Here is a 23,155-nt window from a genome sequence, read left to right as displayed (position 1 = left end):
TATTAAAAATGTATTCAACATAGTTTGTTCTTAACAGTTCACATTAACATATGGTGAAAAACAGTTCCCTAAAATCACTTCCTTAGTGTAGAATGATATACCGGTATGCTGTTTATGTAGTTATTTTTTTACTTTTTTTTTTTTTTTTTTTTTTTTTGATAATGGAATTTATGATGCAACAGCTAATGCTGCTGTTTTAACTAAAGCACAAGGACATTTCGTTGACTGGCATATTTCTGCTTCTACTGTATTTGTAGTTGTTCTTCTCTTAGCCACAGATGGGTTTATAATTGTGAGGTGGTTTATGAGGTGTTGTGAAAGACTGCAGTTACTTATCTACCTAGACATGCTTGAGCAAGGAGTTCAGGTATACCTCATGAAGTTCAACAAATCCAAGTGCAAGATCTTGCACCTGGGTTGTGGCAACCCTCAGTATCAGTATGATGTAGGGGATGTAAGGATAGAGCACAGCCCTGCTGAAAAAGACTTAAGGGTACCAGTGGATAGCAAGCTGGACATGAACCAGTAGTGGGCTCTCAAAACCCAGAAGGCCAACAGTATCCAAGGCTACATCAAAAGAAGTGTGGTCAGCAGGGCCAGGGAGGTAATTCTGCCCCTGTGCTCTGCTCTGATCAAGCCTCACCTGGAGTACTGCATCCAGATGTGGTGTCCAGAAGAGAGCCACAGAAATGATCCAAGGAATGGAACACCTCCCCTACAAGGACAGGCTGAGAGATCTGGGGCTATTCAGCCTAAGGAGAGAGCTTCAGAGTGACCTGAAAGCAGCCGTTCTGTGTCTAAAGGGGGGTTATAAGAAAGAATAGGCTCTTTGTAGAATCTGTTGTGATAAGACTAAGATTTCAAACTAAAAGAGGGGAGATATACATTGTATGTAAGGAAGAAATCCTTTACAGTAAAGGTAATGAGGCGCTGGAATGGGTTGCCCAAAGAGGTGGTGGATGCTCTGTCCTTGGAAACATTCAGGGTCAGGCTGGGGGGGACTCTGAGCCACTTGATCTAGCTGCAGGTGTCCCTGTTCATTGCACAGGAGTTGGACCAGTTGGCCATTAAAGGATCCTTCCAACTCAAATGATTTTATGATTTTATGATTTTTTTTTGCATGGAGTTTCAGTATCACAGATCATATTCTCATTACCAGATATATGTGTTTGAAAAGATTATTTGTGGGTTTTTTTATTACACTTAAGCAATGTTCATAGAGTCATCTAGATGGGAAAAGACCTTCAAGTCTGGCCATCAAGCTGACCTATCAAGCCCACTACCAAACTATGTCCCTAAGGGCCTCATACACACTTCTCTTAAATACCTCTGTGGAAGAAGACTCCACCACTTCCCTCGGCAGCCCATTACAGTGTTAGACCACCCCCGCCATGAAGAAATTCTTCCTAATATCCGAGCTAGTGCTCCTGTGGCATAACTTGAGTCCATTTCCTTGCATCCAATTACTTGTCACCACAGAGAAGAAACCAACACCCTCCTCACTGCAGCCTAATTTCAGGTAGTTGGAGCAGTGAGGTCTCCCCGCAGCCTCCTGACTAAGCAAGCTTAGTTTCCTTAGTCACTCCTCATAGCTTGTTTTCTATCCCCATCACCAGCATCATTCTTATGTTGCATGGAACTTCAGTGGGTTCTCCTTATTCACTTACTGCACTGTACTGCTGAGAGTTTATATCTGCCGTGCTTCAGGAATAACTTGATTGCTTTAATTTTATTTTAGTTTCATTGACAGAGTTGAGGCTATGCTTATTTAAACTAAAGTCAATGTGAAGGAGGTGTAAGATTATACAAAGATAGGCTTCAAATTCTAAACATCAGAATCACAGAATAGCCAGAAAGAAATAGGATGCATCTCGTTATAGGTGAGAATGGCCTACAGGAATGATGAGATGCAGATCATTAAATGAAGATAGCGTGATTGGATATTGGTTTTCAAGAGAGTTTATGGAAGCGTGAATCAGGAATTGAATGGAGGGAAAAAGGTATTGCTGTTGTAACCAAAGGAGGTGAAGAATGAGATGGAAATTCATGCAAAAATGATTTTAGAAAATGCTATGTGTAAAATGTACAGAGTAATCCTTTCAGTTCTACTCAACACTGAGAATGCTTAACTGGAGCTATTGGTCCAGTTTTCAGGCTTCCACTGTTGCTCTCAGCATTGACCTGTTGTTAGGGTTTTAGCTTGCTCTCATGCAGCTGTGACTCACTTTTTTTAGGATTACAAATCCAGGTACCAGTAGATAACCTTCTGCTGGTATGGCACATTTTTTACTTTACATGCATGTGCTAACCACTGATTTTTTTTTTTTTCTTCCATTTGTGCATTCTATTCTGACTGTAAAACATTTTTGTATGGTAGCATCCATATGTGCTGATACTTCCCATTTAAGACATTCTTCCAAGTCCTTTTTTTTTCCTTCTTCAGAGCCAAAGGAATTATTTTCTGCTGACCACCCCACCCTTCGATAAAGCCTTACTGTTTCACTTAAAACAAAATACCAACCGTGCATGTCCCACAATTTCTGTATGCTTAGTGTTAAGTGCAGCTAACAGTCATAGTATCATGTAACTATTCCTCCAAGTCTTCCTTTCTCTCTTAGATGCTGGCTTCTTTCTATTGCATGTGATCTGAATGGTTCTGCTGATACCTTTACTCAGCCTCTGCTAAGACTTCACATCTGACTGAACTTCAGTACAATGCATTTTTCATTTGTTAGTGTCTGATGAACACGTATTTTGTCTAAGTTTATCAGTAAACCAGAATGAGAAAAAGTCTATATACACCTGTATTTTCCTTTCACTTTACGGCTAAAGAATGCACAAAAAGTGGGTGAAGGAGGAGCCAGTGGTCTTTCAGGTGGTTCAGTAATGATTTATAACAGTTTTGTATTATTACTCTGTAAGTACTGACTACATGTCTGACAAACAGATGCCAGAATTATATGTGATCAAGCACATCCACATGAGAGCTAGTAACAGTTAACAGGATTTGGGATGAGATCCTAGATATTGAGATACTACAAGGGAGTTTCACTGTGGTAGAAGTAGGGAGGAGGGAGAAATGGCAGGGAGTGATTGACCCTACAGCTTTCTTTGTTTTACCTACAAGAAAGTTAAAATGCTCTTTATAGTGATATACTGTTAGAATTTGACATGTTGCATTTGTTGGTTTGCACAAGTAATTCCTGAGTTTACTAAGGTAAGTAAGAATGAAAGGCATTTTCTCTTGGCAGTGTTTTTGATGATATTCAGTATATTTGATCTTCAGCTTCCACTGTGTGCAAATACTGGTGATTGTTGCACTGAAAAGTGGCAAGATGCCAAGACCCAAGCATAGATTTACCTAGGGGCTTATTTGGTTTCTTGCCCCCTAGCCACTGCTGTTTGTGCTGCTCACACACAATCCAGACGCTTAGTTTGGAAGAGTTGTGCAGCTGTCCACACTTGCATATGAGCTCTCTTAAGTTCCATTCAGTTCTTTACCTATTCATCCACTTTCTGTGAGGACAGGTATTTGTCTGCATTTGATTGTCTTACAGTGGGCATTTCTTTGAAATTTACAGAGTTAGGAAGTAACTGCTTTTCTTATATTGGAAGAATTGGAAATAATGAGGCTACAAAGGTATGCTTGGATTTTCTCCTACCAGCCCTTACAAAGAAAATCCACAGTTTTGAGATTTAAATACCAGCTACATTTTGTGTTGAGTCTGTGGTTAAAGTCTACATCATGATGACTGTTTCTGGAGTCTACAGAGGATGCTGCGGCCAGCATAAAGTAACTTCCTTATTTTGAAATCCATTCTTAATCACCCATGAAATTAACTATTGGAGTCTGCCTTTGAGTTGGCACAGTCTAATAGTAGGGGTTTTAAAAATATTTAACAACATATTTGGAAACAGAACTTTTCTGTTCCTTATTTATATGTTTTTGGATGTTGGCTCTTGCATGAGAAAACTGCTATATGCCTTAATGAATACTGAATTTAGAAATCTTGTGGTTTCTGTTGGCACTACAAGGGAGCAGCTAGTCTAAGTCTCTGGTACTTGACGAGAGCTTTTTTGTTTTTTAATTATTAGACGCATGAATAGAGAGCCAGCTCAGTTCAGATATTGTGTTTATTGCCGTTTTTATTCACCATAAAAAAGCAGAAATTTTTCTGGATTACTATCTTTAACACGGTCTGCAACTTGAAATCAGAAGAAAGCTGAAATATCATTAGTTCTTTCTTCTTACGGGGAGCAAGAAATTGCAGAAAAAATCTATTGAGAGATGTTGAAGTGTAATAATCTGGATTTATAACCCAGTTAAATGTTGCAGTTCAAGTCAACTCAACAGTTCATTAGGAGTGCCTATACTACTTGTGCCTTGTGAAAGTACTAGTTAGGATACCCCATCTTGTTGCTCGGGTTAGTAGGCCAGACACGTAATACAAAATGATGGGGTGACTACATTGATAGTCAACAGAAGGGCAGCTGATGTGATCCATCTGGACTTCTGCGGGGCTTGTGACATGATCCCGTGCCACATCCTTATCTCTGAATTGGCAAGACATAGATTTGAAGGCTGAACCATTTGGTGGGTAAACAATTGGTTGGATGGTAACAAAGTGTAATCAATGGCTCTGTGTCCAGGTGGAGGCTCAGGGGTCCACCTTGGGACAAGTGCTTTTCAGTGTCTTTATCAGTGACACAGACACTGGGATTGAGTGCACCATCAGCAGGTTTGCTGATGACACCAAACTGAGTGATGCAGTTGATATAACAAAGGGACCTGGGCAAGCTTGAGAAGTGCTCCCGCATAAACCTAATGAGTTTATGTTTATATGTTATAATGAGTTTATAAGTGCAATATGTTGCACTTGGACTGAAGCAGTCCCAGGTATGTGTACAGATTCACTGAGTGCCACCCTGTGGATGACCCCGGGGGTCCTTGGGGACCGGAGTCTTGACATGAGCCAGCAGTGTGTGCTTGTAGCCTAGAAGGCCAATGGGCTGCATCAAAAGAGAGATGGCTAGCAGAGTGATTGTCGTCTTCTTCTCTGCCCTATCTGTGGTACTGTGTCCAGGCCTGAGGCCCCCAGCATAAGAAGATGTGGTTGATGCCCAGTACCTGGGGACTTTCAAGGTAAGGCTGGATAAGAGCCTGAGCAACCTATCTAGCTGTGGTGTCCCTGTTCATTGCAGGGGAGCTGGACAACATGTCCTTCAGAGGTCCCTTCCAACCCTAAGGATTCTGTGATTCTATTATAAAAAGGATGTGGAGCTGTTGTAGTCTGTCCAGAGGAGGGCACAAAGATGATCAGAGGGCTGGAACACCTCTCCTGTCAGGAAAGCCTGAGGGAACTGGGCCTGTTTAGCCTGGAGAAGACAATGGTCCAGGGAGGCTTAATTGTGGTTTTCCAGAACTTAAAAGGAGCTTAGAATGAGAAGGGAGACAGATTTTTTACACAGTCTGATAGTGATAAGACAAAGGGGAAAAGTTTTCAATTATAGGAGGAGAGGTTTAGGTTACATTTAGGGTGAAATTTTTCACTCAGATTGTGGTGAGGCACTGGAATAGATTGGAGAAGCTGTGGGTAGCTTAGTAACGGAACCAGAGTCTGCAGGGGAAAACTGACATACATGAAAGCGCAGCTAAGGTATCATGAATTAGTATGTTTCAAATTCTAAGTGATCCAAACTTCAGCACTACCGTGTATTTGAAAGAACTACCATGTCTGAATTTGGTTGAAAATGCTCCAGAAATTTATTAAGGTTTTCTTGAAGGAGAAAGGAAGTCATTTCAGACAAGATAATTCCTTCACTTCTCAGCAAATACTGGCTTTCCTCAATCTGTATTTTCCAAAGTTGTGTATATGGAAAATATGTGTCCAGATCTAACAAGGTGTTTGAAAATTATATCCTAAACATTACTAGCTAAACAGAATATTTCAAATTATTACTAAAATTTTAGAATTAAATTACCATCTTCTAAGAATTTCTCAAAACCTGTATTTCACTGGAACAGCTTTTCTTTAAATGAAATACTAGCTTTTCAGTTTTGCATTGTTTTTTTGTTACATTTTTCTTAAGAAATGCTTAGATGCCAGTTAAGATTCTTTTATTAGAGAAGAAAAAAAGAAATCTGACATTTTGGTCTGTGAGAATTTTGCAATTAAATTCTGGGCTTATTGACATTTTTAGAAGAAATGCAGTGCTTTTGGTTGGTTTTGTACATCCTATTAATAGCTTCTTCAGAGTTTTAATATTTCATAGCGCTTAATGGAAAAAAAGACACACCGGTAATACGATAATGCTTTTCTTGCCAGTTTATGAAGCCAGAGTTGTTTTATAATGGTTGTAAGAGCTGGGCAAAATTATGAAGCTTTGATCTAATGCCAAATAACGTGTCAAATTACCATCTGCGCGGCAATGCTTGTAACATACATTGTACAGTAGTATATTGCTTATCATAAAAATCAAATACGAACAAGTGTTTAGAACTTCCAAGAAGTTGTACATATATTTTTAAATCACATTGATTTGAGACTAGCTGATAATCATCCATACTGGTGTCAAAAGTGTATGACTTTTTTTTGTATACACTGTTGATCTAAATCATGGTTTTTATCCTTCAGTAGAAGAATATGTAAGCAGCATAAGCTGGTAACAACTTAAAAATTGATAACTGATGAGAGGCACGTGAAAATTTTAAGACTGAGACTGTGTTGATTTTGGCCAATGAGATCAACACTAATTAAGAAATTTGTTTAAAATTTCAGTTGTTTTTCATGTCAAACTTTTTTTTTTCAGAAAGAATATTTAAGGTACTGACAGATCTCTCCCAAACTAGCTCTTATCTATAGATCAAAATAAATGTAAAACAATGTAATAGAATGCTATCTCTTGTTTTAATTTCTGAATACTGTTGAGTATACCTTCATAAAGAGGAGAAACAGTAAAAATATTTTTCACCAAGTGCTGAATTAGGAAGATCAGAAATTTACTATATCTCTAGATTTATAACAACAGACAACTTGCCATTCTAAAACATCGGGGTCTATATGCAGAGTATGGAACATCTTGCAGTCACAATATAAAAGAATCATGAGCAAGTCACAGAAGAAAATTCCAATGTATATGGAGCTTTTCAGTATAACTTGCTTCTTTGATTTGGAGTATCATTGTTTCTGATGATAGCTTTAGAATTAAAAGGCTAATTGGGAGAAAATTTGTATGTATAAATGAAGTATTATAGTAAATTTTGTAGGCTTTCTACAACTATTTAGCAAATTAATTTTCCTGGAATGCTTTAATTTTTTCCTGTGTGCACTGAAAACCTCTGGGGAGGATCTGGAGAGGGCAACCAGGTAGTTTCTGCTCAAATGGAATTCTTTTGAATACTTTTTTTAATTTGCATTATATGCCCTATGTCTTTAGTTCTGTGTTCACTGTAAGTATCTGGCTGGCTACTTGGGAGTAACTTCATCCACTTTTCTGATGGAACATGGCAATATTTAATGCCATGTATGATTTAAGACAGGAAATGAAGGACTGTCTTCCCAAATTTTCATAAGGAAATGTTATTACCCAGACTAGAATTTGGCTAGAATGCAAAGTTTAAGTTGCTGTCTGTGCAAAAAAGTTCTCTGGTTTTTTTGTTGTTGTTGTTTGTTTTGTTTTGTTTTGTTTTTTAATCTGAAAGGTTACTTCAAATAAAACTGTATAAATTCCGAATTGCTACTGATTACTTTTGGGATCCCAGTGTTTGAGTGTCTTCATGCTGTAAGTTATTAAGGGTCAATGCCTGCTTAAAATAAATGTACTTCCTTATTGAAATGCTTCTATTTCGTGCTGTGCTGTATTGGGTTACTTTAAGATTTCCCTCTTAGTGACCTAGCTTGTATACTCTTATCTAACATGATGAAGCTACTGATAAAAGTGACATAACAGCAAGCTGACTTGATCTCTGTGTTTAAAATTTTTATACCATCTGTACTGTGCTTTACCTTGGACAAGAAAACATCAGTCTGGTTTTGGTCAATATGTTTGTAACCTTTTATACTGCTCTGAAGATTCTGTTCTTGAAATGTTAAGATAAATGTGTCTCACTGCATTCCAGCAACTGTTCTGTTCTTAGATCTTGGCACTGGAGTTCATTTTTTTTAGTGAAATCTGTTTCATTTCCATTTATTCAGTGTTAAATTTTCAGTATGCTTCAGGTAGCTTTTTCAAATACAGAAAGGTCATGAATTGAAAAGGTTAATTTTTAAAGGAAAAGTAAGTTGAAAATGGTGGGAGTGTTTGCTTTTCAAATTAAAAATTGAAACAACTTAAACTCCTAGACTCTTCTCACATCTCCCTTGGAAACTCCCTCCTTTACTGTAACTTTGTGGTCTTGATGATATTCACAGAGAAGCTGATTTACTGAATAAAGAAGTTCTTTAAGTTTTGAGTTTTGGAACATTACCAGTGTGTCTGAACCCAGGTTTCAAATTTTACTGGCATTTTGTTGGCAAACCAATTTTTTGGAGTCCTTTCTTATTTGGGTATGTTTCCTGACACCTTTGGCTGTATGGTACTGTGTTTTAAAATTCTCTTTTTCATATATATATATATATTGTAAGTGAAAAAGCCTATAAACATATACGGAGGATTAATTATGAAATATCTGGTATAAAAATAGAAAAGCAAGAAAATTAGCAGCTGAAAAATGCAGTAAGCAGGAAAAAAAAAAAGAACTTTTATAGGTAGTTTTACCCTGTCTGCTCAACAAGCTTGATTCCAAATGCAAAGCATGTACTATTCTGAAGCTGTAATATGGTAATTTAAAACAAGCAGAAATACATATGTGGTAAAGAAGAGGTGGTTTGGTCTTCCCTTCTACCCACTGGCTTTTTTACTTTTACTTCCCTTTTGCCAACAGCAGTATTCATTTATGATGAGCCAGATTAGAGCAGTGATCCAGCTGAAAAATAGCTCACATGGCTTACATGCCCTACTAACAATCTTCCTATTTACTGTAATTTTGTTTAAACTATGCTTTCCAAGTATATAGTATATATAAGTTGCCAGTCTGTGACATTCAGTAGATTATTCCTTGCTGAAAATATCAGGACAAATACAGGACTTTTCTTTTTTTTTGTTTTTTTTTTTTTGTAGTCTTTATTTCTATGAAGTAGAAGAAACTAGCATTTCAGTGTGCCAGTACTTTTTTGCTTTTCCACAAGTCTAGGACATTGCAATTACTTATGCTTTTTCATGGGAATATAGGATATTAATATATATAAAGAGTTCAAAGAGAATTTGATACTAAATGGTCCTTTCTGTACTAACATTGCTACAGGGAAATCCACTATAACGTGAAAAATGCTATGAATTTTTGCAATAGAACAGAAGAGTGCATTCATGTAATAGTGTACACTGGCACATATTTTGCCAGCTGGATATAGGCAAAGTTAAAACAGCACAGGGCAGTATGTTTCCTATCATTTAAATAAGCGTCATGAGGATTAACAGTTTAGGTGTTCTTCTACCTGTCTCAGCTGTGTGAGTCAAGCTATTTGGGGACTGTGTATTGCACCTGGTCACGTATAAAATGCTGAATGGAAAGTGGAAGATGGATAAGGTTAGCTGTTAATTAAGGTTAGTAAGAGAGTATGAAAATTTTTTTAATCTAGGATAATATTTGGGATAGGCAATTCCAGTGAACAGCTTTTGGGATAAAATGCTGATTCTGTAGTTAGTAGGTAGTGGCAAGTTGCTGACTAATCTCAACTGCATATTAAGGATAGATAGAAATACTAAGGATACGAGGTTTCTGTATATTTCCTGGAATCAAAGAATCATTGAGGATGGAAGGGATCCCTGAAAGTCTGGATTGAGATGTTCTCATTAAGATTGCACTTACCAGATCTCTGCATAAACTGAATTTTCCTCTTGTGAAATCTAGGATTTGTACTGTTACCTTCCTTATTCCTGTCAGAATCTTGAACAGCATTGGATCATAGTTGCTACATCCAAGGCTGCCACAGATTATCACTTCACGACTAGCTCTCCCTTGTTTGTAGCAGACCAAGGAGTAGATAATCTAACATATGGGCGTCACACCTTTTGGTTTGTCTGGGTTGAGTTGGCTGAAGAGTTGTTGTCTTGGGCTGTATATAACATCTATCATACAGTTAAAATATGTAAGTAACAAAGCTTCTTTTTAAAATATATTTTTAATTAAAATATTTTAAAAGTATTAAGCCACTGGGATATTTGACTTCTGTGAAATTAATGCATCAATGTCTGGTTCTATGGAAGTGGTTGCAATTCTTAGTGAGTTCTCAAGGTGTTCATCAAAGATTTTTTTTGTTCCTGTGCTTCATCCTTGAAAAGAGTTGTTGTATGTACTCCCAAAAACACTAATCAAATACTAATTAAAAACTAATTGAACTAATAATACTAATCAAAGCTAAATAAAAACATATCACATGTTACAAATTATACTAATGTGAATTTTTGAGATGTTGAAAATTACAAAATTTGTCAGCACCACACAAGTATTCTGGATATTTCTTCTACAGTGAATGTGCTAACTTATTTTACAAAATAACACAGCATTCCTTGTCACCTACACTGTCCATACTTGAGCTACGCATCGTCAACTCATGACAAATATCACTAAAAATCATAGTAATGTTAACAGCTTACAATCCTGTGGGGCTGCATTGCTGGCTGTCCAGCAATGGACCTGACATTTATATTAAGAGCTTGCCTTTAGCACCCTCCAGAAATCACCTGTATGGCTTGCATTACACTTTGTTTCCATTTTATCAGTTATGAGGGAGATTAGAGTCTCCTATAGGAGTCAGGATCTGTCATCGGCAGATGTTCTCAAACTGTTCAAAAAGACTTTTCTCCTTCGTCCTTTTGGCCTGTAACAAATTCCCTCCCACCATGATGTCATTCTTGCCGGCTTATGCTCAGATTGTGGCCCACCAGCCCTTAATAAGTCTGCTGCCTACTTTGCAGAAGAACTGCATATGTTTGAGCTATTCTGTCAGGTTTTCATGTTCTCTTGAAAACAGACTCCCAGATAGGGAAGAGGGACTCATATCTAGGCTGACACTAAGAAAGTCTACAGTGTGGACTCAAAAGATGTGTTATACTTGGCCAGCATGCCCTCTGGCTGGCCCTTCAGTACACACAGCCTGGCATCAAACAGAACTATGCAATTGAGCGCTATGAAGAGGAAATGGAGAGCAATGGAGAGTTTAGGAAAAATACTAGTGGGCATCAACACTGCTTGTTTTCAGACTGGATGTAATGAACAGAAACAGTGGATATAAAGTAGTAAAGCTAGTATTCAGGCCACCTTTTTGTCCAAAGAAATATGAGAAACTTATCAAAAGATACGTTATTTTCCTTTCAACTAAACATTGAAAGTTTTTATGTTATTTTATAATTTCCTGTGTAAACAGTAGTTACAAACAAGCTATTTGAGAGTGGGATTTTCAGAAACTTGGAGGGAAGGGAGAAATCTGTTCATAACTCACCCACTTGTGCCCAGGTATTTTAACATCTGGAATGTAATGCTGCCTGCTGTAATACCTCTGCAATACTGTAACACAGCAGGATGCATTAATGAGAATTTCAACCTTAAACCCACAACATCAATGAAATTTATAGTTGTCAGGCTGCTAACATAATTCAAACATAGTTTCTGTGGTTTCAATTCCCATATAACATTCACGTCAGAAGAAAAGTCATTGTGTTGAGTAGTTATAAAGACAGATACATTCTTGGACTTAAAATTTCTTTAAAGTAATTAGGTATTGTTTATTGCTCTTGACAGCACTTGTGCTATGTGTTACAGGGTGCATAAAAATGATGCTAGAATCTGTTTTCATATTTCAACTGTCCTAATATTCTTGCATACCAAAAGCACTTTGCTTACATTTTGGAAAATCCCACAAAAATGGCCAAGGCAGAGAAAAAGAATTTACATACAATTCAAGTGTCCTCATTTGTGACCATATAAGTGCTGTCTTGATATTTTTCCTGATGGGTAAATTTGTTTTCAGATGTTCCACGTTTTCCAGCTCTTGTATTTCTGTGTGGTCTTTTGACTTAATATATAGACCAATTTTGTTACAGAACAGAATAAAGAACAGAGAATTTCACAAAGGCAAAAATTTAGGAGAAAAACGTGGTGAACATTGTGATTAAGTTACTCTGCAGAAAAAAATGAAATAGTTATGTCTGCAACTGATTAAGTTGAAAGAAAAGAGGGGAAGTCGAAATGCAAAGAAGTGCACGTACAGTTTCTCTTTCTGGAAAGGAAAATACAAGTTGTTTCTCTCAGAAAAAAAAAAACCTAGCAAGCGCACATAATTTACAAAGCCCCGAAGCTGAGTGAGGATTGTGTTGTTTTCCTCTATTTTACTATCTTAGTCTTCATGGTATTCCCAGAACAATCTCAGGAAATAGTAAAAATAAATCTCCCTCTCTCTTACTGTATCAGTCTGGGCATTAACAACTTCCCCATGTTGTGTCCATCTTGAAAAATATCTTCATGACCCTTAAAAGCACAAACTCAGTCTCTGTGTTTAATAAGTTGTTACCTGCTGCCAAGCCTCTAATAGCTACATTCATGCATTCTGTTGATCATATCTCTTTGTTCTACAGCCCGTGTTTTGGATTCATACTTTTCTTCCTGCTTTGATTATTTTCCTTCAATCATAGCAGCAAATTACTTTTATTTTTTTTTCCTATTTATAAACAAGTATGAATAGAGAAGAAACAGAAATCAGTGTTTTTTGACAAAGCCTATAATCTCTTCTTAACTAAGCTTCCAAATTTAAATTATATTTTCTTGTTGCGAAGCTATGAACTTGGTGTTGTAATTGAAATCATGCTGTTCCCAGATGACAGTGCTGAAGCCACATGGGCATAAAGAGCTGCCTAGGATTTTCTCCAGTGTAAGTGGAGGTGTTTTCTCAATATTGATGGTAGATAAGGGATCATAGTCTTGACAAATAATTTGTAGTGTCCAGAGTTATGGAGTGTCATACTGTAACTCATGTAAGATGGAAAGGGATTGTCGAAGAGATCTGGCCATTGCTATTGACGATGTCTCAGTGATTCTGTGGTGCTGTAGATAAATGTTGTTGGATCTGTCGAGGCTTCTGTTAGTTTTGGTTCAGAAACATTTCTAATCAGTAACGACTTTTATAATTCAGGTGTTATTTGAGTCTTCAAATAATGCACCATTTTGAGCATTAAGAAAGCAAGTTAATCCTTTGAAAGCTATTCTGAGTCTTCTTGCTATCAATGTTGCCCTTTGAGTTTCTAACATCCATTTCAAACTGCAAAGTAGGACAGATGGCTGCTTCCTTAGCATGATGTCTGCCAAAATGTTTGTGTCTGATGAGCAGTGGGGACATGCTTGTGCTTGGAGCTGGTCCCTTCCATTCAGTGATGCTTGATTTCAGAACTTTAAGCACTTTTCATGTGTATCTGAAATTCAGAGAAAATAGTTTTGAAGGATTGGGCTGCACTTATCTCCAAGACAAGACCACTTTTGTATGAATGAACAACGTGATATTTGTGCCCATATTAGAAGTAGGGTTTTAGGCTATTAATCTCTCTCTGGGTTTGCCTTGCTGGCAACATCTTGAATATCTATTTTATCTGTTAAATAACTCTTCCCAAAAATGTGAAACGAAGAAGGATCATAGTACAATTCAGATCTGTTTTAAAGCAGCTTGAACAAAGTTCTCACAGTAGAGGTTTTTTTTTCTTCTTTTTTAAGTCTTGCATTGACTCATTTGGTGGTGTTAAAGTGCACTTTCTACTTATCCCCAGAGGAAAGTTAGTATTCTTTTAAGTGAAACTATTTTAAAAGCAGAACACAAGCCTAAAATAAGCCAGTGTTCTCTAGAGCTCTCAGAAGGTGTAGATTTATTTACTGTAGTTAAATCATAATTAGTTCTCAAGGGATAGTGTATCTTTTAAACTGCTTTATTGCCACCATATTGGTTTTCTAAATAATCAGAAACTGCTGCTGTTATATTCTGTAGTATGAAAAAAAGAATTGCTTTAAGTAGAAACAAATGTCTAGAATTGCTAGTTGTCACTTACTGAAGATAGCAACACACAAAAAATAAGCAATTCAAGCAAATGTGAAGAAATGCAAAACGTGTGTTATCGGAAGGCACCTTGAATGAACTATGGCTATAATTTTTTCCAGTGTAATAGATACAGTAATGTTTTACATGATAATTTTTCAATTCATCTTTTTAAAATATTCTAATGCTTTTTAGTCAAGAATAAATATTAACTGAAAACAGATAAATGGTAGTGCAAATTCATGTAAAATATTACCTGATATTTAAGCCTAAGTTTTTGTGAATGTAGCTTAGTGTTCCAGCTGATAAGCATGGTTGGTTTTTTTTTCCTTAATTGACAGGTTAATGTTCAAGTTGCCTGAGGAGATGGGTTTAATAGCAATCGCTGTTCGACAAACACAAGGGAAAGGTTAGTATGTTTCCTTCAGAGTGCTAATAAGTACATATTTAACATAGGGAATGGGACATTTTAATGTCACATAGTTGCACTAAAGATATGTTATGAGTATTTTTGATAATAAGCTACCGAATAACAGTGTCCTCTTCTCTTTCTTGAATTGTGGATTTAAATTCAGAACCTAAGTTAACAGAGACCAAAGTAAACATTTTCAGGATGTTTGGTGGCATTTGCAGAAATGATTTAGTGGTCTTCTAGTTTCTGCCAAAAAGCCTTTGCAGTCATGCAAACTGCCATCACTATGCATTTAGTGTAATACAAGTCAGACTTCCAAATCAGAACTCCTTTTTGGTTTAACTGGAACAAGACTGGTTCCTGACTTGCTCTGAGACAGAGATTCTGTTGAGTCTGCAGGACTGTCTTAAAATGTCATGTGGGTTTTCACAGTCTTTTGCAAGCATATACAAGCAGGTTCTGCCTTTTTCCTAGGAAGATGCTACCACTTTTTTAAAAGCCACTTTCAGTTTGTTGGAAAAGCACAGTGCCCAGGCTAATAAGCTCTTCTAAACATGGATCTACATGAAGATGGTTAACAAGTTTCTGGCTGAAATCTAGCGTGTGTCAAGATTATTCACAGTATGGATGGATTTGCAGACACACTCAGAATGTCTTCACAGATACTTCTTTGCTTAAACTAAGCAATATTATTTGGAAAGTGTTTGTTACCCAATACCAAGAAATTATTGGAAACAAGTCATTTAGGACATTCTGTGAAACCATGTAGCAGCATGCACATTAAACAACCTGCTTGTTTTCGTATTTTTAAAGAAGTTTTGCGCTTCAAATATTTTTCTTTCAATATTAGTTTAGAAACTTCTTTACAGGACTTACTGTATGTTCTCATGTGGGTACTGCTGAATCTCTCTTTCATGTAGTTATCTACATTAACAAAGTGATGTTTTTATTAATGTTTTTTTTCTTCTGTTGAAGTTAATTCTTTTTCTCCTCCTCCCCAGGTCGTGGCAGAAATGCTTGGCTCAGTCCCATTGGTTGTGCACTATCCACTGTACATATCACAATTCCTCTACATTCCAACTTGGGCCAGAGAATTCCTTTTATTCAACACCTAGTGTCCTTGGCTGTGGTAGAGTCGGTTAGATCAATACCAGGATATGAGGTATCTCATTTTAATTAATCTCAAAATTTGTTTCCATTTTCATTAAAATATGTTTTTTGCTATGTCTTCTATATATTGAATGACTCAACACTAATTCAGTGGTGAACAACAGTAGTAAGCTTAACTTTTATACATACTAGATTATTTATATGTTTTAAGAAATCTATTATGCATATGATGAATACTGTCTTTTATTGAGCTGAGTATACTACCCTCACTTCTCTCATAATCTGACAAAACAAGATTCGATCTTCAGCAGTAGAGAAAATGTCATTTATGTTTGTCTAACAATTGAGTTAATTTGTTTTGGTTCTGAAGTAGCAGGGGAAGTGAGAGGAAGGAAAAACAACATTGACAAATCCTTTTCTGTTTTTTTTTGCCAGTGCAGTTTCAGTGGTCACTTTATCCCTTTTAAAGGTTTTTTCCAACTCTTGTTTAAGGTTGAAAACTGATTTCTAAGTCAAGAACTTAGGAGTATTGCTCTCAAGAGGGAATCAAGTGTCCTGTCATCAGTATTAAAATGAAGAACCAGTCTTCTTCAGCACCTCATATATCTCCTTTTTAATGTTACCATTTCCTAATATTTGCTAACTATAAAACTTTGGTATTTTACAGAAGTAGTTAACTAAAGCATATGTTTCCTATATTACAGAAAATCAATGACTTATACACATTTACACATGAACTTTATTATAGTGGCACCCAGTAGCTTTGCTGTAGTTTAGGGTCTGTCAGCCTTTCTATTAAAACCTTCTAACTTCAGTGCTTCATAACTTGACTATAAAAGCAAAATGCTTCAGGCTAAAATTTACAGTATGAAGTATTTTGTCTGGAGTGAATAATTTAACCATTTAAAATGGAAGGGACAAGGGTTAGTTTTACAAAATCCAAGTCTTACTGGGGAAGGAGTTAATTTAGGAATTGAAGTGTTTTTCTTTTGTATGCCTACCTGTGTCTTTTTGTTGTATTTTATTCCATTCTAGAGGAAGAATGTGACTGACATACTAAGTGTTAATATAAATAGAATGTGAATTAATAATGTAGATGTTGTGGTACCAAACTTACTTGGGGGCTTTCTGTTGTCCCGGTAGATAGATATCACCAAAGCAAAGCTACTTAATCTCTTTGACAGTAGAGAAACACGTATTAACAAAATCTTCCAGTATAGGTAATCGGGAGGATTGAATCCTGTTGTTGTGTCCCATCCCATCCTCCCCTCTTCCCCCAGTAAATCAAAAACAAGATAATGGGTTAAAATAATGTTGAGGGTTTGGACTCAAATACATTAAAGCGAGGAAATCAAAAGATTTATCTGAAACTCAAAGCTTAAATTTCCCCTTTGGACTTGAGTATCTCAGGGCTTTTCTTAGTGTCAGACAAACAGACATACCACAGCAGCTGAAAACAGTCGGCTAATTTAGAAAAGCAGTTTCATTCTTACCTCTGAATTTCCATACATCCGTGGGCGTATGTCAGAATCTTAATGTTACTTTAACACGATTTAATGTGGTTTACTATCCCCAAAATCCACATCAGGATTTCCATACGCAGAAATAGAATACATGTGTGTCAGTTTATCAGCCAGTCATTGTTTTTAGGATTCTGTCATGAATGTTTGCAGCTCTAAATAGGCAGTGATTGAGGCTTTTGTTCTGGGCTGTTTTTGAGAAAACATGACAGTTCCAATTGTAAGTTTTACTATCAGATGTTAGTGCTGCAAATTCAAACAAGCTCATATCCAGAGAGTGTTTTACTTTCCCATTCTGAGAACAGCATAGATTTCTCTCTACAAAGGAAATTAAGAACATGCTTCATTCCCACTGTGACTTTCCCATCATTTCTGTGATGTATTGGTAGTTATGCAGAACCTTGTTTTGTGGCAAACAACAAGTTTTTACTGTGTAGATTGTATCATTAAAATACACCACTGACTTGGTTATTTTTCATGCTTGTTAGTGACTTCAGTTGCAGTGCTGATATGTGGTGTCTTACAGGTGTATGTTTTCTTTGTGTAAGATCTACTGAGCATATTGCCATTCTTTTGTAGCAAGAACAGAGAGCTCTCCTTTGGTTACTGTCGGAAGATCTCCTAGCACTAATAATGCTGTTTAACTGTGGCATATTTTGCATGTCTCAAGAGCCTTCTATAAAACCTTTCACAGTGTCAAGAGTTGCTTTCCATAACAAATATGAATTGGTGATATTCTCTTAGAACACTTTGATAGCGAAATCAGTTAGTATTTCCTGTCCATGTATGTATAATAGACTCCTATCTGGCCTTTAAATCTGTCAGAAAAGTGGACATGAACCCAGGTGCAGTTTTCACACATCCTGTAAAGGGATTTCATAATCTACAATAGGAGGGAATGTGACTCTTGTAGTCCTGGAGCACCTCCCATAATTTGCCTCTTGGGATATGGTCATATGCAGTTTTTCAAACTACAGGAAGCACATATGCTTTCTTTTTGTGTTTAAGTAGCCAGTGCAAGGTTCAGTTCAGTTCTGTAGTTTCAACAAAAACTTCTCTATTGCACTGGAATGGTGTCATACAGCACAGTTTGTGTTTCCATCTCTGTGGTGTTGCTTGAGCATAGCTGCCGAAAGCGTGAATGTATTAAGGACGTTACTGAAGTATTTACGTAGCTGTGAACTGGAATTTCTCATGTCTGCTAAATTTCCTTTCTGAAGTTCAAAGTGGCATTGTCTCCTTGCCTGGTTCATGTAAAGACCCCCAAGTCTAGCATTGATGTTACTGTGAATTTACTCTCATCACTTGCACTTTATCTGTAGTTTTGTGTGTTGACAAACTTTGCATCTTTCTTTAACATATCCTTTAAATCCTAGGGCCTAATGAATCAAATAAGTGAATTCTGTAAAAACTCATGATAAATCTCTAGTACTGCTTGTCCTCCTTTTGGTTGCTCTAATCCATTATTACCTACCTTACTTTCTTAACTTAATAGAAAATTTTCTCTGAGAGCTACCAACCTCCTTAGTAAAATATGTAACCACATTACTGTGGCTGGTTCAGTATCATTTGTGGAACACCTGAAAAGGTTCTTATTATGAAGAGCTGATACTATCACATTCAGTTTGGCAAAGAGGTACAGAAAATGTAGAATATGGAGTGATAAATGAACCACGCTCTTGTAATAGGTGTTAGAGAACAAGGTGTTTCTAAATGTGTATGTTTTTGTTTCTATAGGATATTGACCTGCGAGTAAAATGGCCAAATGATATTTATTACAGTGATCTTATGAAGCTTGGTGGAGTTCTGGTAACCTCTACACTTATTGAAACAACATTTCATATACTTATTGGTAAATGTCTATTTTCAGACTTCTTTCTTTTTTCCTAAAGGAATTTGTTGCTAATGTCTTTATTAGTTCAAATGATGAGAATAAGTAGTGACAGCAAGCATACTGAAATGAAGTACAACGTTCAATCAAAAGAAAGCACATAAGTAAATATTTTTGTACATCTTAATAATTCCATATGCTTGACAAGGAAAATGTAAATGCAAGCATCTGGCCTAGTGCAGTGGGGTTCAGAGAAAGAGCATTACAAGAGGAAGGCAAAATGTCCTCCTTGATGCATTGCAGAAGTAATAGAATGTGCTAATTCTTTTTTTTTTTTTTTTTTTTTTTTTTTTTTTTTTTTTTTTTTTTTTTTGCAACCTGACCCGTAAGAATAAGTTAATGACATGCCTTTTAGATTAGGAGAAGAGCTGTGTACACATAGTAATATTTTCATGTCTCCTTTCATCCCTTTTAAATTGATTTGTAACTTGTTTCTGTTGATATCTTTCCAGAAATTGGAATGTTACCAGTGAAGCAGTAACAGATTAATTATTTGGTTAATTAATCTCTTACTTAAGTTCTCAAAAAGAGTCAAATTTGCTAAGTAGCTGGAAAGGCTGGGAGGGGCAGGGCAAGGATTGGCAGACTTTTTGTTCATCTGCTTGGAAGGCTAATTCCTATAAGGTAGCAAGACCTCTTCCAAAAAAGCTATTAATTGTGGCTATATTTAGCTGTATTTGATAAGGAAGATTCTTATCCTAATAAACAACAGTTCTGTCACAAGTGCTTAGAAACCTGCCAGAGTAAACTCTGGTCTGTTTCCAAAAACAGTTAGTAGTAATGTGTCTAAGAAATGAATGCAAGTTCCTTAGCAAGTGTTAAAGATTAAGCAAGATTATGATTTCTTTATACTCAAATATAGCATGGTAGATAAGTAAAATGTACCGCAAAGAAAATGTGAACCTGACACCATTTGTGTCAAGATGCTGTTAAATTTTAAGGTGCAAACAAGCAAAAAAGTTGAAATAGTCACCAGCTTCTTCTGTGGTATATGTCTAGCCAGTAAATTTTCTATTTAATTTTTACATCCTCATTTTGTAGATGATCTGCATGTACAGAATGGAATGTTGCGCTGAGACACAGTAAGAGTCTCTCTGTGCTCCATCAACCATTTACTGCTTCCATATGTTTTCCCAGAGCCCGAGCTCTGGGAAGAAATACTCTGTAAGAAAAATAGAAATGGATGAAAAAAACAGTTCATCATAGCAAGTATTTCTTTACACGTTATAGGTTAGGTTTGCACATTGAGCTGCTTGTTGTAAACACCAGAACATTCAAATTTAAATGGAAACTTACTGTATGCATTCTGTGTCCATAGGTGTCATTTTGGTGATGATAGATCTGAAGTATAAACAAAAGCATACATTTTCATCGGCTTTCAATCTTAAAACTTTGCAGTCTATAGAAAGTTACTTTTCATGTGCTACTCCAAGGATTGTTTCCATCATTTCAGTGATGGCAGTGTATGTGACTTGTGTAATCTAACTTATTGTGTTAGTAGTAGAAGTAAGATCAGTCTTACACAACACGAAAGCCAGATGGGTCATCATCTTCCTGTAGTCTTGCAGATTTCTTTCCTGACCTGATATTTAGCACGAATAAAGTGTATCCCATGATGACAATGATCAAAATTACAGTTCATCTACACAGCTACACTACATGCTTGAAGCCTTGCAGATGGCATGATTCATGTTCATATTTTATAAAAAAGAGAAAAAAAAAAAAACAACTTTTTTTTTGTTGGAAGACTTTTGGAAGAGGAGTTCTGTGGAATATTCTTCATTGGTGTAAGGGCCAGATTCAGAACAGTTGTAGGAAGCCAAATATAATTGGGTTGAAAGAGATGGCCAGTGTGCTTGACCTGCAGAAACTCTGTCTGCTTCACTGTGCAGCTATGGCATGGCTGTTTGGAATAGAGGAGAACAAGACATAGGTGCTCAAGCCAGTTCTTGCCCTTGAATTGAAAGTTGTGTTAACCACATCAACATACCACAAGGTCAGTGCTAAATGATGATTTCTTACCCTTCTCACATGGGTGAAGAGAAGGTGCCTGCACACCTAATATTTTCTACATTCTGGCCAATAGGCTTATTCTCAGATGCTACTTCAGCTGAGCTCATCATCTCGTGTTTTTCATGTCCATGTCACCTGCACACCTGAGTTTCCTTAGTCTGCAGATGGACTTAAAGGCCACATAATGCAGCCTGACAATAAAAACTGCATCATAATGACCGTTGTCATTTCTTCTTCACTTGTATTATATTTGAATTTTCTTGTGTTGAATATGAGTTTAAATAATTGAGTTGTGATCTCCTGGCACAATGCATTATTTTTTCCAGTTAGTTTTCCTCTTGATAATACATTTCTCCATCTTTCAGTGAGACTGATATCTTGGTATTTATGTTACTGTGGCTTTCTTTTATGCATTCTTTTAGAAGTCAAAAACTTCTTTTTGATGAAGAGATCCTTCTCCTCATAGTAAATAAAAATTAACTACCTATAAGAATAGACTCTGACATCAAATTTACAAAGCAATGCATCTGGGCCTTCCAACAGATGGAGGTGCATGATGTCTAAACTTGATTGACAGGACTGGTGTTTTATCTCAAATATCTGAGGAAAGAAAAATCCAAATTATTAGGAGAAAAAAAATAAACAGGCAATACAATATATTTCTTTACATCCCTCAAAGCCTGTTTCAGCAGGCTGCAAAGAAGGTCCCAAGAGCCACATTTAAATCAGAAAGGCTTTCTGCCAACGTTATTCTAGCTGGAGAAATCTCAGTGAGAGACTTGAGGCTTCTAAAGGATATGCTGTGGTAAAATAGATTAAGCAAACTGGAGACCAGCACAGCAAACTTTAATCATCTGGGTTTTTCATAGCAAACCAAACAAGGCTTTTCAGCTGAGTAACAAGGCTTAATTTTCAGAAAATGAAATCAGCTAACTGTAGTAAACAGAAAGTAATCTTAATTACTTTACATACGAGAGTAATGAGTAAAGAGAGAATTACATACGAGAGTATGATCGATGATTTGCTCTAAGTTAGATGTCAACTTACAGTGAGTAAAAGAATTTCTCACTTTGATGTTATGCAGGTTGCCACTTAACGTCTTCCTAAACCTAAACCTTGTGGTAGGATAGTCTTTTGTTTTGAGGAGACACTTCTAAGGACAATAAACAAATAAAATCTGCACTGCAATTTGTAATTGTGCAAGTAGGGAGATCTAAAGATGTAAAAGGCTGAAGAAATACTGGTAAAATTCTCAGAGATTTTACCAGTGATTACTCTGTGATTCTGTGATATCTATTAGGTGAATGAAGTACAAGCATTTTGATGGTAACAGAATATTCATAGTTACAGATCCTACCCTATTCTTTTGGTTTGTCTTCTTCAGGATTTGGATTTAATGTGAATAACAGCAACCCCACCATATGCATCAATGACCTCATCACAAAATTTAACAAGGAAGAGGGGACAAATCTGAAGGCTTTAACTGCAGACTGCCTTATTGCAAGAACTGTAACTGTGCTAGAGAGACTTATAGATATTTTTCAGGAGAAAGGGCCCAATGGGGTTCTTCCTCGTTACTACAAGTACTGGGTACACAGGTGAGCATAATGTTTTTCTCCAACATTCTTTGTAAAGGTTACTCATGGAGGTTTTGTCTTCTGTTTTAAGTGTTCTACTAGATTGCCTTTAAAACTGGTGACATAATTGAAGTGCATTCCTAAGCAGGATGTGATACCGTAGGTAAGACTAAAAACAGTAAAATCAATGGACTAGGATAGGATATCTATCTAGATAGGATCCTATCCAGGTATTTAGCATGTATNAAAAAAAAGAAGGGAGTTTAGAATGATTTTGATTTGTGTAGCTAACAGTGAAGCAGCTGTACTCATGTTCTTTTGGTCATTTATCAAAACTGAAAGAAGAAAAGGATTAACTGTTAATTCCACAGAAAGAAATTAAAGCTGAAAGACATTCTCTACAAAGGTTCTGAGAAGTGAGAAGCAAAAATATTGTACTAGACAGTAGTCCTCCAAGTTATTTTTCAATTGTTTGTGCAATCAATTCATTCATAACTGTCTGATTTTCTCTATTTGCA

General features: G+C 36.5%; 1 protein-coding gene across 3 annotated transcripts in view; it reads left to right on the top strand.

The window, feature by feature from the left end:
- HLCS (holocarboxylase synthetase) overlaps positions 1 to 23,155 on the top strand; it is a 113,510-nt gene that overhangs the window by 86,153 nt on the left and 4,202 nt on the right. For all 3 annotated transcript variants that reach the window (XM_032448882.1, XM_015882290.2, XM_015882296.2), the window contains 4 exons: positions 14,456 to 14,523; positions 15,528 to 15,688; positions 18,894 to 19,008; positions 22,445 to 22,658. In XM_032448882.1, coding sequence (XP_032304773.1) covers positions 14,456 to 14,523; positions 15,528 to 15,688; positions 18,894 to 19,008; positions 22,445 to 22,658 — 558 coding nt within the window. The remainder of the gene's footprint in view (positions 1 to 14,455; positions 14,524 to 15,527; positions 15,689 to 18,893; positions 19,009 to 22,444; positions 22,659 to 23,155) is intronic.

Source organism: Coturnix japonica, chromosome 1, assembly GCF_001577835.2.
Source record: "Coturnix japonica isolate 7356 chromosome 1, Coturnix japonica 2.1, whole genome shotgun sequence".
In the NCBI taxonomy this organism is placed as follows: Eukaryota; Metazoa; Chordata; class Aves; order Galliformes; family Phasianidae; genus Coturnix; species Coturnix japonica.
The sequence above is the reverse complement of the archived record's forward strand: the minus strand, read 5'-3'. Positions and strand labels throughout refer to the sequence as shown.